Source organism: Pimephales promelas, chromosome 3, assembly GCF_988280905.1.
Source record: "Pimephales promelas chromosome 3, fPimPro1.hap1.1, whole genome shotgun sequence".
NCBI lineage: Eukaryota > Metazoa > Chordata > Actinopteri > Cypriniformes > Leuciscidae > Pimephales > Pimephales promelas.
The window spans coordinates 16,007,631-16,023,670 of record NC_142771.1 but is presented as its reverse complement, the minus strand read 5'-3'; the positions used below and the strand labels follow the sequence as shown (position 1 = coordinate 16,023,670).

Sequence of the window (16,040 nt, the reverse complement as noted above, 5' to 3'; positions counted from 1 at the left end):
TGACTTTGGAAGCAACGCCAGCGCGGAAATGATGTTTCGAGAGCTCTCGTGGCTGTGAATTGTAATGCGTGCTGCACACTTGGATTAGTCGGCCAATGTCGACACATAACCTCACCAACGTGCTTGTGGCTGAATTGAACCAAATCCCTACAGGCTACAGTAATGTTTTGAGGAAAGACTAGAAAAACAACGGCTGTGGAGTAGAAACAAAACAGTACATAGGTGTTTTTCAACTTTAGGTTCTTATGGCCCTGTTTTTTGGTTTAAACCTTCTATTATTTGAGGTATTTTCATTGTTGGACATTTACACTGTCCTTGCTGACCTGGTCTGCGTTTCCCAAAAGAAGCCTAAGTAGATAACAGAAACCAAAACTTTTGGGAAACGCAGACCAGACCAGCGCTTCATCTAGATCTTCGTCTTGGAATGTTGCCTGGAATGTTTCTTTATGGTTGAGTGTTTCCTTAAACATTCATGAAGTGGGGATGCTCCCTGACATGGCTTTATATATCTTTCAGCTGTACTCTGGATACATTTGGGTCAGTGTCTTAGATGGCAAAGGAGACAGATGTGGCCGACGCACATTTTCCTTTTGTGTGGCACACGCGTACACACAAAATCACCATTCTCTTAACCAACAAAACCACCTCAAACCCAAAGACCTGGACATTCATTTGGGTAAGCCAAAATGCCTTGATCCAACTAGTCTTCAGTTCAATCTGCATACCATTCACATTTCTAAAAAAACTAGAATATAAACAAACAAAAAAAAAAAAAACAATAACCCCCCCCCCTTTAAAATCAAAAAATGAACACAAAATAAAATATAAAAAACAAAAGTGCAAATTAAAGATAGAATAAAAAATAAAGCCAATAAAATAAAATAAAATACATAAAATAATACTTAAAAATAAAAATGTTACAATCCAAAATAAAAACAATAAAAACAAAAGTAAATAAAATGTATTAAAAAAATGAGTACAATTAAATTAAAATAAATACAAATAAAGTAAAAAAATATAAATTATATAAAAAATTAATAAAAAAAAAGTAAATTGGGACAACAACAAAGTAAACCTGACCCCACCTGGTAGGTCTCTCCCATTGGGTGCTGCGTGTGATATGATTTAGATACTGGATCCGGCCAGATGCAGTTCTCCTCTCCTCCCAGCTGCAGACAGGACACAAAGAGACATTCATACAGATGAACAAACAGACAGACACACACACACGGCGCAGGAACAAACACAGGGGATCGGATAAAAACAGTGGCTGTTAAAAAATTGTTTTATATATAAGCGGTCATTTGGGATTTTTCACGTACCCATCAGGCAGGTCATTGTCAAACAGACGACTGCAGTCTACGACGGGCCCTCCTGTGCCTATCCTGTCCCTGGACTGAAGACTAACTGTTGACACAAACACAAAAACAGGCTGTTAGATGGGTCCCATCTGTGAAAGGTGTGTATGTCATGGATTGACTGAGACTATGTGAGCCATGTCGAGATGAGTGTAATACATGCATAGCATGGATATTTTGCCATTTTGGGGTGTTGAGGCAGTTGTTACAAGTCTGAACTAGCAACCGAGAGGTTGTAGCTTTGATCCCCACAAAAGAAAATCACTATAGTGACCTTGAGCACTTTCTTTAAATTCAATTCACATTTATTTGTATAGAGCTTTCACAATAGACATAGTTTCAAAGCAGCTTTACAGAAAATGCATGAATGCATGCATAAGCTTTACAGAAACTTTGCGCAATTGTTCCTGCAATAAGTGTACAGGAAGTTCATTCGCACAAAAACACCAGTTAAACTAGACAATAATGAGTTAAATAATCAGGGTTCTGATTATTGGTCTTGGCATAGAAAACAAGTTTATGGTTTTAGTTAAAAAGTGGTTTGCTTCAAATAATACTAAGTAATTCATTGTCATTTAAACTTATGTATATATTAAAAATGTATCCTAATAAAAAAAAAAACTATATTAACTTTATTATTGGAAAAAAGATTATAGATTGGCATTTAATGAATTATCCATTAAAAAAAAAAAACTGCAACATCGTCACAAATAAAGATAATGCATTTAAAAAAATAATCAATTGTTACAACTAGGAATGCACCGATCCACATTTTTTTTTACTTCCGTTCCGATCCCGATACCTGAATTTGGATATCGGCGGATACCGATTCTATTTTAGAATCAGAAAATTAGAAAATCCTGTTAACAGGACAAACCCCTATCTGAAAACAAATATGCAACTGTAAGAGTTTCAAATTGATTGTCATGTCAATATTTATTACATACCCAAAATGTCAAATACTTGAAATATAAGAAAAGTGCAAGTGTAAACATCTTACACACACACACAATCAATAAAACAGTGTGCATCTGAACAGCACAAATCAAGTACACTGGCTCTTGTAGCATTAACAAATCGAGGTTTTAAAATGTCAAATATTAGAAATATAAGAAAAGTGCAATAGCTGTAAACATCTTAAGGCCCTTGCACACCGAGTTCCAAACTGCGGAACGGATTACCCGGAGGCGTGTCTAATAACTCTGCGTCTCATTGAGCCGCGCCTCCGTTCAGGAAATCCATTCCACAGTTTGCAGCCAGCTAGCAGACTAGCTGGCGGGAATCACTTTTGGAGCTTTAAAGCGCAGACATGGCTCAAGGATATCGGATATCTCCGCAGGTTGGATCGGGAAAATAGATACGTGAATTACGCTGGTATCGGTGCCGATACCGATACTCGATCGGCCCCATCCCTAGTTATAACAAATATAGCACGACATATTTTTATACAAATGGTGTGTGAGGAGATATATTAAGGGTAAGGGGATTCGTTAAAGTGTTTAGAATAAAGGTTGCCTCAGATTTAATAACTACTTGCTTTCATTAACGATCAACCGGCAACTGTGACTCATAACACACGTGGCACAAAAAAAAAAAGTGTATGCGAGTTGAAGAAACAAATGGAATATAACAGTGTTGTTTGAAATTCATGGGATCTTCTGATGAATGGCTGCTTGTAAAACCTGTGGTGTGGCCATGGGACGTGCAACCCAGTGCAGAAATACATCATCACACCACAAAACTCTTTATTGATGAAGGAACAATGCGGCTCTTCGAGCGCATGAAAGTAAAGCGCAGTGGAATATCAAAGAGAAACCGATAAATCAGGCAGAATGAGGGCTGTTTTTTTCCTCCTATGCTCCCAACAGAGAGACGTTTTTAGGCCGTTGAAGGTAAATGTGTGGGTTTAACCATCATTAATGAAAAACTCTAGCGCTGGTGTGACTCATGGGATAAAAGGAGATGAAAATAGAGGAGCTTTCCATATTCCTGACAGGTCCTTCTCACGAACGAGCAAAGCTTGTGACTCACCTACTATCTGTCCCCTCACGGTATCGCTGTCATTGGGCCCCAATTTATTTAGGTCCAAACGCTGATCTGTAAATGAAGGAAAGAGAAAAATTAGTGTCAGGATAAAGAAAACGTTCATGTGAGAAACCGAAGACCCATTCGGTGAGACATCTGAGACTTAAAGGAGGCCTAAAATGCTCCATATTTCATGTGTGAGGTCACATATACTGCAGTGTTCTGTATCAGTGTGTGTGTGTGTGCGTACACACACACAGAGGCTGCTTTATTCCTCTCAGACTGTAGATGTGCCGATAGGAGTGAGGCGCTTCCAGAAACACGCTGGGGCTTTCTGTCATTGCCGGAAAGAGGGAGACAGGAATAACAAGTAGCCTGCAGACATTAGAGAGGCCACTATCTGTTCTCACTCTCACATAGACACACACACAGTCAGATCAGGATGCACACGCACAGCTAGACTAAACAGGGCTGGATGAGTGTTCACCGATCCCAAAACACTCATCTCACATTTAAACCCCTTCAATATGGTCAAGCACCTGCGAACATTTTACTTTTACTAAAGACTAAGGATGCACTGATATAGATATAATAACAGTAAAAATAAAAGCGCAAAAAAACCCTAAAAATAAATATTAATAAATAATTATATATATATATACATATATGATTAGCTGACCAGACTAGTTAAAATAATTTTTAAAATATAAGTTAAATGTATTGTCATTTCTTTGTTTAAAAAAAATGCATAAAAAAATTGCAGTTGTCGACAATATATCATGCATCATGTAAATTTATTGTAATAAATGATTCATCAGATACCAATATAGCGGTCAATGGTACATTTTCATCTTAATTTAAATTTATACTTAACATTGGCCAATTACAATAGAGTAAAGATAATCAAATACATATGGTTTAAAAAGAATATTACCTGAAACAGATATAGACAATTTTGTACACACACACAGATGAAAATGAAAAGGAATGTTTTTTTTTTTGTGAATTTATCTTAAAGTTTTTTTAAAAAGGTAAGATTGTCAGAGACCATTTTTTTCTTATTAAAGACACTAATTATTAGTGATAGACTGAATGGGAGAAAGAGAGAGAGAGATAATGAGAAAAGACAGAGAAAGAATGATGGCAGAGAGACAGAGGGGTGCAACAGGAAATGGTGAACTGAATCACTCCCAGCTGTGGGAGCGGCTGTGGGTTTCCTGTGCTTATCCAGGACAGTGGTCATGCTGGAGGGTTTCTAGGGAAAGCCTGCTTTTAAACACAACTATGGGGCTGGAACACAGCCAGACAGACTGTGACAGGGGCCCTCGTACCCTAAACATCCTGACACCAGTTCTTGTGTAGCCGACAAGAAAGTGATACACAAATAACGGGACGTCTATTACCTGAGAGGCCAAAGTAAGATATATTACTGTGTTTAAAAATGTTGCGGTTTTTTATTTAGAGTTTGCACACTTAACACACACAGCCATTGTAGCACATACTTACAACCTCTCTAAGCCAATTGTACACACACAAGTACATTTGAATTTGGCCTGAGCCATATTTTCTGAGCTAATTATACACACACACACCTATGAGACTGTGATACACACACACAAAAAAAAAACACACTTACAGCCTGTGTCCTTGAGTCGGTTAATGGAGTTGGAGAGGAGTCGTACACATCCCAGGAATCCTGCTCCCTGTTTCTTATGGATCTTCTTATGGTTCCACACGCTGATGGTGATGGAGTCCGACTTCCCGATATACCTTGAGAAAGAACAAGAGATGTCACTTTAAATCAGACTTCTCAGTCCATGTTTGCTTAGAACGTACATTGAGGAACGTGATTACATTATTTTAGTTTTATATAGTTAACATAGATGGCATGGAAAGGAAGAAAATAAAAAAGATTGAAGACAATAGACAGTAGATAAAAGCAATCAAGAAGAGTAGAAAAAGTGATGAAGAGAATAAAAAAAGAAGAGCAAGATGATGACAAACAGAAAGAGGTTGGAATTGACAATGAAGAAGTGGAAGATGACAATGAGGAAGATGACAAAGAAGAAGATGTCATAGTAGATGAATAAGGGGACGAAGAACAGGGAAAAGGGGTGGAGGAGAATGACAAGGGAAGATGATAAAAAATAGGAAGACGACGAAGATGTGAAAGGAGAAAAAGAATATGACAAAGTAGATTGAAATGACAAAGGTAGAAGAGGAACAAGAAAACAAAAAGGAAGTAGCAGAAGAAGATGAAAAAGAAAAAGAGGAGGAAGATGGTGGACAAGTAGAAGACGATGACAGAGGAAGTGGATGAAAAGAAAGAAAAGAGAGGCATGTCTAGGAAGAAAATACCATAAAGAATAGAAAGAAGATGATGAAGAAGTGCAAGATGAAAAAGAGGAAGACAAAGTAGATGAACACAATGAAGAAGGAGAGGAGGAATAAGATTACGAAAAGAAAGAAAGAAGGCCACAAAGAGGAAGTAGATGAAAACGAGGAGAAAGAAACAGAAAAACAACTGGGTTTTTTGACGTCTTGGTCCACCTGTAGGCGTCTCGGTTTGATCTCGCTTCTCCTAATTTCAGCACGACGAACCAAGAACTTCAAGAACTTCAAGCAAACCAATGCAGTTCTCTTGTTCTCTTACCACTGTCTGTCTTTCATCAAGTCCTACATAAAAACTCAGCTGGTTTGTCTGAAGGTTTTGGCATGGCGTTAGACAAAACAAATGATTCCCTTAAAGTCGGGGGAACAGAAACACCTCAAGAACTGGACATGAAAAGGAGCTAGCCTGTCAGAAAACGTCCAAGCAAAGTTTGAATGTTCTGTAGGCCTGCCAATGGGACAGAATCCCTGGGCAAAAGATCTTGTTTGGACTGAAAACCAATCGAAGCGATAGAGGAGTAGAGCGAAAGGGCAGAAAAAGGGGTAGGGATGAAAGAAACAAGAAGACAGAACGCCAATGACTCAGTGGATGTTCTGACCAGATTGAGCCCAACCAAACCCAAACAATCGATGTACTTCTCTCAGATCTGGAGAAAGTTTAGCCACCGTCTACCCAGCCTAACACCAGCATGAAGTCTTAGCTCATGACAGCCCTTATTTATTCAAAATATGTAGGAGAGTCTTAATGCCAAGTTTGATTTATACCAGACAAGAGCTTGTGGAGGAGACAGAACAAAGAAAAAGTCAAGACAATAAACCTGAAATCGAATGTTTTGTGCATGTTAAGTTTCTTCATTAAACCCGAGTGATTGTTTCTGAAGGAAATACAAACATTTGTAACTCTGTAAAAATAGATATAGCAATATAATTGAATATATTCGTACTAAATTGAATTTAAACCATACGTGCCAAGTGTACACAAATGTAAACTTCATATTAATTTCTGAAAAAACAAAAAACGAAAACCTTGATTTGACGTGTCTAAAATTGTAAGGTAGTTCCTACAGACCAGAACATCTTTGAAAAGTGGTTCTGACCTAAATATCGAGCACATCTTCTCTTGCATTCATTTTTTAACAGTTTCCTCACATCAAGGTTAATGTTGCTCTATTGTAAGTCGCATGGGATAAAAGCATCTGCTAAATGTAAATGCTAATCTCTGTTGGTATTGTTTTGGGTTATCATCAGCCAGTTTTTCTCCTGCTTGACCGACTCTGTCCTATTGTTCATTATGCACATTAGCAGTTATCTGTGCAACATGCAGCCTTTTGAGGTTTTCAGTCCTGTCAATCTAAATGATTTTGACATTCAACAAGAATAACAAAACTACTAAATAGCTTGATAACCTTTCAACAATGGCTATATTTCCCTGCCAACAACGAGACAACTGAACCCTTGTGATGTGCATTATGGGAGTACATAATTGCACATTACAGTATCACTAACAAATAAACTTGAGTTCAAAAGTACTTGCTAAAACCCTGATTGCGAACAGAAATCCCAGTGTACTTTAAGTATTTAGGATGGAGGATTTAAGCAACATCTCCATGGTTTTCTCTTCCCCACCCATTATTCCGGGTTGCAGGGAGGGCTGTGGAAATGGCGGCCTATTTTCCGCTGACAGACGTGACATGTTTGGCTAACTCGACAGCCGTCCTGGGGGGTGAGGGTTAAGCTACCATTGCCCTGGCAACCAAACAAACGAAGACGTGTGCTTTCTTTAGCTGCAGACTGTCAGCTCGACATGCGAAGGGGACAAATGTTGGAAATCAGCTCGTTTTTTTCTTGTCGACCTTTCCATCCTCTCTTACATTCAGCTTTTTGGTCTGTGAGAAAAGTGGCAGGCCTGCTCGGAGGGAAAGTTTCTATTTTTATTCCCGTTGATCTTTGTAGTTGTTAATAAAACCTCTGTAAAAATGTAAATAGAGCTAGAAGCATACGGTATAACCAATGGATGTGGGATTTTTCCACCCATGCCCAAACTCCCATGGAAATCCGCACTGTGATCTCCTCAGATAGAGCCGTCGACTCCAGAGGAGGTGACCTAAATCCTCAAAGCCTGAAGGATGCTGGGAGCTTTACTGATGGGCTACATTGATTAAGAGATTGGAAAGAAATCGCACACCACTGGTTTAAGAAAAACCCCTGGGGTTACTTTCAAGCGCATGATAATGTGTTAGTTCAACACAAAATTAAAATGTTACCATTGACACACCCTAATATCATTCCGGACTTTAATGATTTTCTTTCTTTTGTTGAACACGATATTTTGAACGGAGATGAAAGACAAGCGTGAGATTTTTTTCACTGTGCATGTTAATCAATGAGTAGCCAACATTCATACTGGGAGCAGGAGCGTCACGTGACCAGCAGTGAAGTGGGGGTTTCGGCGCAGAGTCTATATTTGCTGCGCTACTCACACTCAATTAAAGTGAAAGCACACTTTTCATGGACAAAATAAATATGATTTCACACAAAAAGTGCCCAAAATGCACAGACTGTGCATGTCTACTGTGTTTTAACAAAAACTGGAGTAGGCTATGTCAGAAAAGAAAATGAAGACTCAAAAATATTTATAGAAAATTTGCCCATTTTAAACATGTTTGTATTGTTAAGTTTGGGCAAAAGGATATGGTGTTTTATAAATATATATATATATATATATATATATATATATATATATATATATAATATTTGTTTTTGCTGTAAAGTGGTTAGAAAAAATGAAATCAGAATCGGCTAAAATTGGTAAATCGGTGATCTTTAGATTTATTCAGCGCCCTTAGTTGTTCAGAACAAAAGTGGATGTTACTTACTTACTTCAGATGTCATTTTCTGGTGAAAATTATTATGTTGATCTGTGATGAATGAATCTGTGATTCTGAATGCTAGTATCCACACCGGCGCGGCGACTGACAGCCGAACATTCTCCTCAAACATTGTATTCATCCGCGCTGTGCTGTGCCGTGGCTTTTTAATTTTTGCAGGATTTGTTTCACATGCCAGCAAAATAGACTTAAAATACTCTATATATAATTTCTGGTCATACAGACTTAAGAAATATGACAAAATAAACTGTTTACTTTTGTATGCGTCCACTTACAATCGAAATCAAACATTGTGGTTTTGGTAAATAAAGAGACTAAACAAGGTGTGCGATTGCGTCTTCGTCTCCATGAACTCTTTTTGTTTCACAGAAGAATCATACAAATTTGGAGCACCATGATGGGAAGAAATATTTTGCATAATGCATTTTTGTTTCCTTTTCAATTCAAATGTTTTCAACACGGTGAGCCATAATCCATAAGTACACTTAAATGAGATGTCAAAAACAGGCACAGTTTCTATGTGGTGACTCACACAGACAAATGACCAAAATGAAACCACTCAAGGCGTCTAATGATAGTCTAACAGCACTAAAAGCCAAACCTATAAGACTCAGACTACTGGACAGTGGCCATGTGCTTCGAAATCTGTCAACTTCAGAGTCATCTTCCTCTGGATTCTGGTTTCTAAACATTATTGTCTCAGGATTATATTTCTTTTAAACTGAGCTGGTATAAGGTTTTAAGGAAATCAAGGTGTGATAGAGAGTGTGAGTGTGTCACCAGCTGTCACCTTGTCAAAGACCCTTCCCAGAGAGTATTTGGATCTTGTTTTCTTTGTAATGTCTTTCGGATCCAAATAAATGCATTCAAGTGTGTGTGTGTGATGCAATCAAACCAGGAAGTGCTCTTACAAGTCATAATGTTGGTTCCATTTGGGGTCCAGAGTGTTCCTCACTGTATCTGTCGAGTGGCACTGTCCTGAACCGTCCACCACCACCTTAGCGAAGGGGTCTGGCAGCCCTGCAAAACACAGAAACAACATCTTCTGAGCTGGAATTTAAGACGGCATTGAATACAAGTTCATAATGTTGATTAAAATGTATTTGTGAAACTTGTAAATGTTGCAGCAGAATCCAAAACACTAAAGCTCCAAATACTACATACACACTAACACTAGAAATGGACACAGTCAAATAATGTGTTTGATTGGGCTATTCCCACACAATATTATAACATTTACAGTGCATTCAGAAATACCATAAATTCAAATTTTATCATTTTACAGCTAAATACTTTAGAATATTATTCATTTTTAAATCATATTTCAGTTTTCCTTTTTGATAATTCCAATTTTCTTTTTAATAAATGGGTCTGAAGCCGTACTCATTCTGCTGTATATAACATTACTTTTATAACTAATTATGCAGCGTTACTGCTACAGATTATGGTTTTTATAGTTCGAATTTTTTACAATGAGAGCAATTAAATGAACATAATTTGTGTAGGTTACTTCCAAAAAGTACTTTTCCTGCATTACAACCGACAGTGGTGGTCATTTAATTCTTGCATTCATAAAAAGAATTGGATTGGGATTGAAGAAGGATTGGATTGAAGACACATATAGTACTCGATTGGCACTTTGGCATTGATGCTGTTTAAATTAGATTTAGCATTTAAATGAAATTTTTAAACATTGGCCATATTGGTTATTTCAAAAAAAGCAGTTATCTACATTTCATAATTCAGATTATAATATTTTGACACTTAAACATCACAATAAATTGTTGTTTTCAGCCATTACAGGGAATTATACCATTCTACACCGATTCTGATTGGCTTGTGAGTAACCATAGCAACAGGCAGTCAAAGTACCTGTTTACAATTTATTGTATCAAAACAAACATCTAGTTAGCCATTATAATATGTTTCAATTATAGGTTAAACAAACAAAAGTGTAATGTCCATGGCTAGACTAGACAAGCCTAACTTACATGAAAAAAAAAAAAATATTAACTTTCTGCCTCGAAGTTAGCTAAAAAACTGAAGTGTTCTGAGCTGAGCGGACTATAAATATCTCCAGTTCCTAAATAAACCGTCAGGCGTAACCAGGGAAACCAAGTTATTGTTCGTAAAAACTTTAGATTTCGATTGTAAAACTAATTAAATATAAACTAATGTTTTGAAAATGTGTTATTTGGTAAATGACCATGGTATTGGCGGGTTAATGCCCTTCGAGATGTCCATTGTCTAGGTATCATCTTCACTGGAGTCATCCATTAATACCTGACAATGGACACTTCAACTCTGTTAAACCTTACATAATTAACAATTATTAGATTATTAGCCAGAATTATATCAGTATATCCCTATTCCTAACACATACTTATCCCCAAAGTATTGTTTCTCTCTCTCTCTCTCTCTCTCTCTCTCTCTCTCTCTATTCATTATATTTTTTAATTCTGCTATTTTGGCTACCTGAATCAACAGAAATCAGATCTGTGTGGCTTTATGAATTCAATTTCAGGGTGAGAAGGAAGGGGAAGATGGAGACTCTAGTTTTCATTTCACTACATACGGTCTCTGCTAAACATTTCTGCTCCTACATTTTTTACTTTCTCCTCTTTTTTCCTCAGACTCGCCTGGTACCTGTCTCTCTTCTCACCCCCCCCCAACAACGCATCTCTCTCTCTTTGATCTGTGATGAGAGTTTCAGATGTGGGCTTGGTTGTTTGTGTTTGTCGGGGGAATCGAGGTGGAGAAACTGTGGTGAGTATACATGTGTCAACCAGCGGTTGTCTCCCCGAACTGACCCACATTTCTGCTGTCTCGTGGGGAAAGAGCACTTATCTCTCTCTGCAAACTTTTTAAAACACAGTGCTTGAGACACGGTGACAGGCATAGAGAGCTCTCGCATTCACTCGTTCTCAGTATTTATGAAGGCTGGATACTTACGGAAGAAGTCTTTCTTCACCAGGTTCTTTGCGCACAAAACTGCAGAGAAAAGAGGGAAAAACATAATAATTAAAAAAGCTAATTCTGTTTTACAGTAAAAAAAAGAAATTCCTAAAACAATAATTATTTAAATTACTAAGTAAAACCGGGTAACATAAGATACAAAGGATTGTTTTCAAAATATACATTTCTTTTTTATATACTTAAAACGTGACAATTTGCCAGTGGGATAGGCACAATAAGCCTAATTCATTTCCATTTCCATTTATTCATTTAGCTGACGCTTTTATTCAAAGCGACTTAAAATTGCTATAAATGTCAGAGGTCGCATGCCTCTGGAGCAACTAGGGGTTAAGTGTCTTGCTCAGGGACACATTGATGTCTCACTCTCACACCAAAGGCATGTGTCTAATCCACCGCGCCATATAATTCAAGATATTATCTCTGAAAACAAGCATTAAAGTTATATTGAATGTGATTTTGGCTTATGAAATAAATGTATCCTTCCTAGACAATGACGAATAAAATATTTTTTTTGTGTTCAAAACTCAGAGGAATTTAGGTCCCGTAACAGTACAGTGATACATAGATATGTTTTTAATTTCCGAGTTCTGTATTTGTAGGATCTCAGCATGTTTAAACCGCAGAGAAAATGTTTAAATCCATAGCACGGCTCTTACGGAGCTCAGCATTCCCAGATCAAGCTCACAGTGTATTAAGAGATGCAAAAAAAAAAAAAAAAAGCCCTCTGATCCACATCCCACTGCTGGCCTACATTCAGCTTAACTCTGAAAAATTAAATAAAAAAGTTCGACTGACTTCAAACTGGCCTGGGGTACGTTTCCCAAATGCATCGCAAGCTAAGTTGTAAGTCATAGAGAACATTTGTGGCAATGGTCTTTACGATCAACTTGGGCTCACAATGCTTTTGGAAAAGCATGAGCTGTTAGCGAACACACAAAAAATAACACGTAATACAAAGCTGAAGAGCACTGACAAACAAAATGGGTCTAAGGGTGAGAAATGTATTTGTGACAGAGAAACCTTTCAAAATACTGATTATTGGGTTGTAAAAGGCTCAGAAACAATCCAAGGAGAATTTGGAGACAATTACCATGGACTGAAGGAGTAAGAAATTAAAATGACTAGCCACATTTTGTCTAAATAATTTGAAAATAAAATATTATGAACAGAAATCAATCAATTGAAATGCTAAAAGTGAATTTAGGCATTTCAACGTCATAGTGTGCAGTAGGCTATAACATTTTTAGAGATATGCTAAATTACATTCAGTGTTATTTAATTATTAGTGTTTTTAAAGATTACGCATTAGATGGCAGGAAAATGTAAGATTAACCAAGTGAGCGTTAGATAACTAACGTTAGAGTTAGTTACATTCAGTGTTATTTAATTAGTAGTGTTTTTAAAGATTACACGTTACAAGGCAGGAAAATGTAATCTAAATATAAAAATGGTGAAAATGAGCAATAGTCTACCACTTGTAAGAAATGAAAGAGAGACAGAGAGACTGAGTGTGTGTTATTCAAAGAAAGAGAAAAATAAATGAGGGGAGACAGATATTTGATGAAGAGACGAAAAGCTAAAAAGGGAGGATAGACTGGAACCGTGGACGACGGGAATGAAGGGCGACTGGAGGGCAGGAGGAACACATTTGAGGTATTCAAAGTAAAACTAAAGCAGTTCCCCCCACCAGATGTAAGAAAGCTGAGACGGTAAGAATAACTGGAATGTGTGGAGGAGGTTAAAGGGCAGAGAAAATGTTCAAGTGCAGGTGAGTCGCAGACTTTACTTAGCAAATCCAAACAGACTTGGAAACACCCATACTGAGACTGCTATTGATTCTGTCTGCGGCATGACCACGGCTATTCCTCAATCTACACGTGCGCCACCACGACAATTATACATGCATGCAGACACAAAAATACATGTAAGAAATGCATATGAGAGAAAATACGTGTATGAAAGGGTTGGAAAAAAAATACACATACATGGATGTATAAAATAATGTGTATTTTGTTCCAGCCTCGGCTTGCGGGGTTTTTGTCCCCCCAAACATTTCACAATATTATTGTTTTTAATTTATTCCTGTGATGGCAAAGCTTAGTTTTCAGCAGTCGTGTTGTGTTTGGCTCATTTTGACCAGGAGAGGATTTACTTTTTTCACGAAAATGCTTGTTAACGTTATCGCATTGGACTAAAACCTACTGACTTTACTCCTATAGGGTTTAACTACTTCCCCAAATTTTTTTGTGATAAAAAAGTTTTTTTTGCATAACCTCAGATAAAGGAAGCCTATAATCAATCAGTAACCAAAATAAATAAATAAAAACTGTCATAATTGAAAGAAAACCAGTTGCCAAAAAGATTGAATCCAATATTTGGATATTAATATAGCATAATGAGCCATTTACAAGCAATTTTTTTGAACAAGAGGGGGTTTTCAACACAGCAAAAGTTTAGTTATGAAAATGTTATTTTTAAAATGTGCTCTGAACATTCAAAATGTCAAAGTGTTTGAAAAACACTTTGAATGTTAAAGTTCTGAGAACGTTCCCTGTTAGCTGGGATAATACAGAGAAAAATAAAAATGATCACGCCACTGTGTCGGGAAAAGTGAAGAGACTCGTGTGAAGGGTTCGAACAGTTGCAGCAGGTGATGATAGCGGCGGTCTGAATCCAAGAAAAGTGAGGGAGATGGCGAGAGAAAGAGGAGAGGGAGGGATCGGATAAAAAGGAAACATGCTTGCTTCGCAGTCGATGAAGAATTTCTCTGTGCAAACATCCCTGGGAATGTTTACCGGTCCAGTGAAACCCACCTCATCATTCCACCATCTGGAATGCATCTCTCTCTTTCTCTCTCTCTCTCTCTGAAGTCTCACTCACACACACACACACGCTCGGCCTTCAACACCTCGTCTGCACTCAACTCCATTAATTATTGACAAGAAGCAACAGTATCTGTATTAGAGACAAATTAGAAGAACTAGAGACAAAGCATTTAGGAATGAGTACAAATATTGAAAGAACACAATTTAAAAACCAAATACTATGAGTGAAAACAACTTAATTATGACTACAGTAATATTTGTAGCAACTGCCCTTTTAATAGACTCGGAGTAGACACCACACCATACTTAATTTTAGCGCATCAAGTTCGGTTGAGCTTCTGTGTATGTTCGCTGATCAATATTTATGTGAAAAAAAAAAGCCTAAAACAAGTCTCTTCAGAAAATTTGGACCTAACCACTCAATTCATTTGGATTAGGTTTACGATCTCTTTATGAACTTTTTCAAGCGTCAAAGTGGTTGTTGCATAAATAGAGGGACAGAAAGCTCTCAGATTTCATCAAAAGATCTTCATTTGTGTTCTGAAGATGAACAGAAAAGTCTAACGTGTTTGGATTTGGAATGAAATGAGAGTAAGATGATGACAGGAAACCTTAATTTGTTAACAAACAATGCATTATGAAACATGATTTTTTTGGGGGGGATAACCTGGACCATAAATTACTGTATTAGTATATAGTGTATTTAAGTAAATATGTCAAATTCAATTTAATTTTGACTTTAAATATGGCAATACCCTCTGACTACAGTCATTTATTCATTGAAGAAGTTCCTAGATCAGGAACAATGCCAAATTCCTTGATTGAAATGCACTCAAGCAGTTAACAAAACACACCATTAATCCAACGCACAGTCCTTGTTCATAAAGCACCATTCCTGCACTGACAGTCTGCACTGACAAATCAATATTTCTGTGAGACGTATAGTGAACTGGCAGCAGGTAATGCAACCAATCTTCATTCCTACAAATCAACTGCGATGAATCACTTGCAAAATGAAATTTTGACACATCTTCCCTCCGAGCAACAGCATCTGCCCCAACACAGATGTTAATTTATGAATGGAGTGTTTCACAGCCACCAAAACACGCTTATCAATTCATCAGATGTGAAACGACGTGAGTCAATGCGCGAACTCATATAAATAGACAAGACGCTGCTGTACTGGCACCGAACAACAGATAAAAACCCAGCTTAGATTCTGTCAATGTTTATCTCTGTCCTGTCTCAAAGCAAAAAAAAAAAAGGTTTGACTGGTTTCTGTGACACTTTCAAAATATGCAACACTAGTTTAGCACGTCAGATAACATCAGCTACTCGAAACCAAAATTTCCTGATAATTTACTCACCCCCATTTCATCTTTCTTCAGTCAGATAAGGAAATTAAGGTTTTTGAGGAAAACATTCCAGGATTTTTCTACATATAGTGGACTTCAATGGTAGAGCCCGACTGATAAAGGATTTTGAAGGCCGATACCGATGTTTGTTGGTTTTAAAATCCGATATATCGGCCGATATTTTTTTTGTTGTTTTTTTTTCCAGAAACACGCAACAAAACA

The 16,040-nt window shown here is 37.3% G+C and overlaps 1 protein-coding gene across 1 annotated transcript in view; it reads right to left on the bottom strand.

The window, feature by feature from the left end:
- Nucleotides 1-16,040, bottom strand: part of smurf2 (SMAD specific E3 ubiquitin protein ligase 2) — a 50,534-nt gene that overhangs the window by 18,906 nt on the left and 15,588 nt on the right. Inside the window, exons 2-7 of the mRNA XM_039650822.2 lie at nt 11,615-11,653; nt 9,574-9,682; nt 5,020-5,153; nt 3,390-3,455; nt 1,323-1,407; nt 1,086-1,169 (exon numbers count right to left, since the gene is read on the bottom strand). Coding sequence (XP_039506756.1) covers nt 1,086-1,169; nt 1,323-1,407; nt 3,390-3,455; nt 5,020-5,153; nt 9,574-9,682; nt 11,615-11,653 — 517 coding nt within the window. The remainder of the gene's footprint in view (nt 1-1,085; nt 1,170-1,322; nt 1,408-3,389; nt 3,456-5,019; nt 5,154-9,573; nt 9,683-11,614; nt 11,654-16,040) is intronic.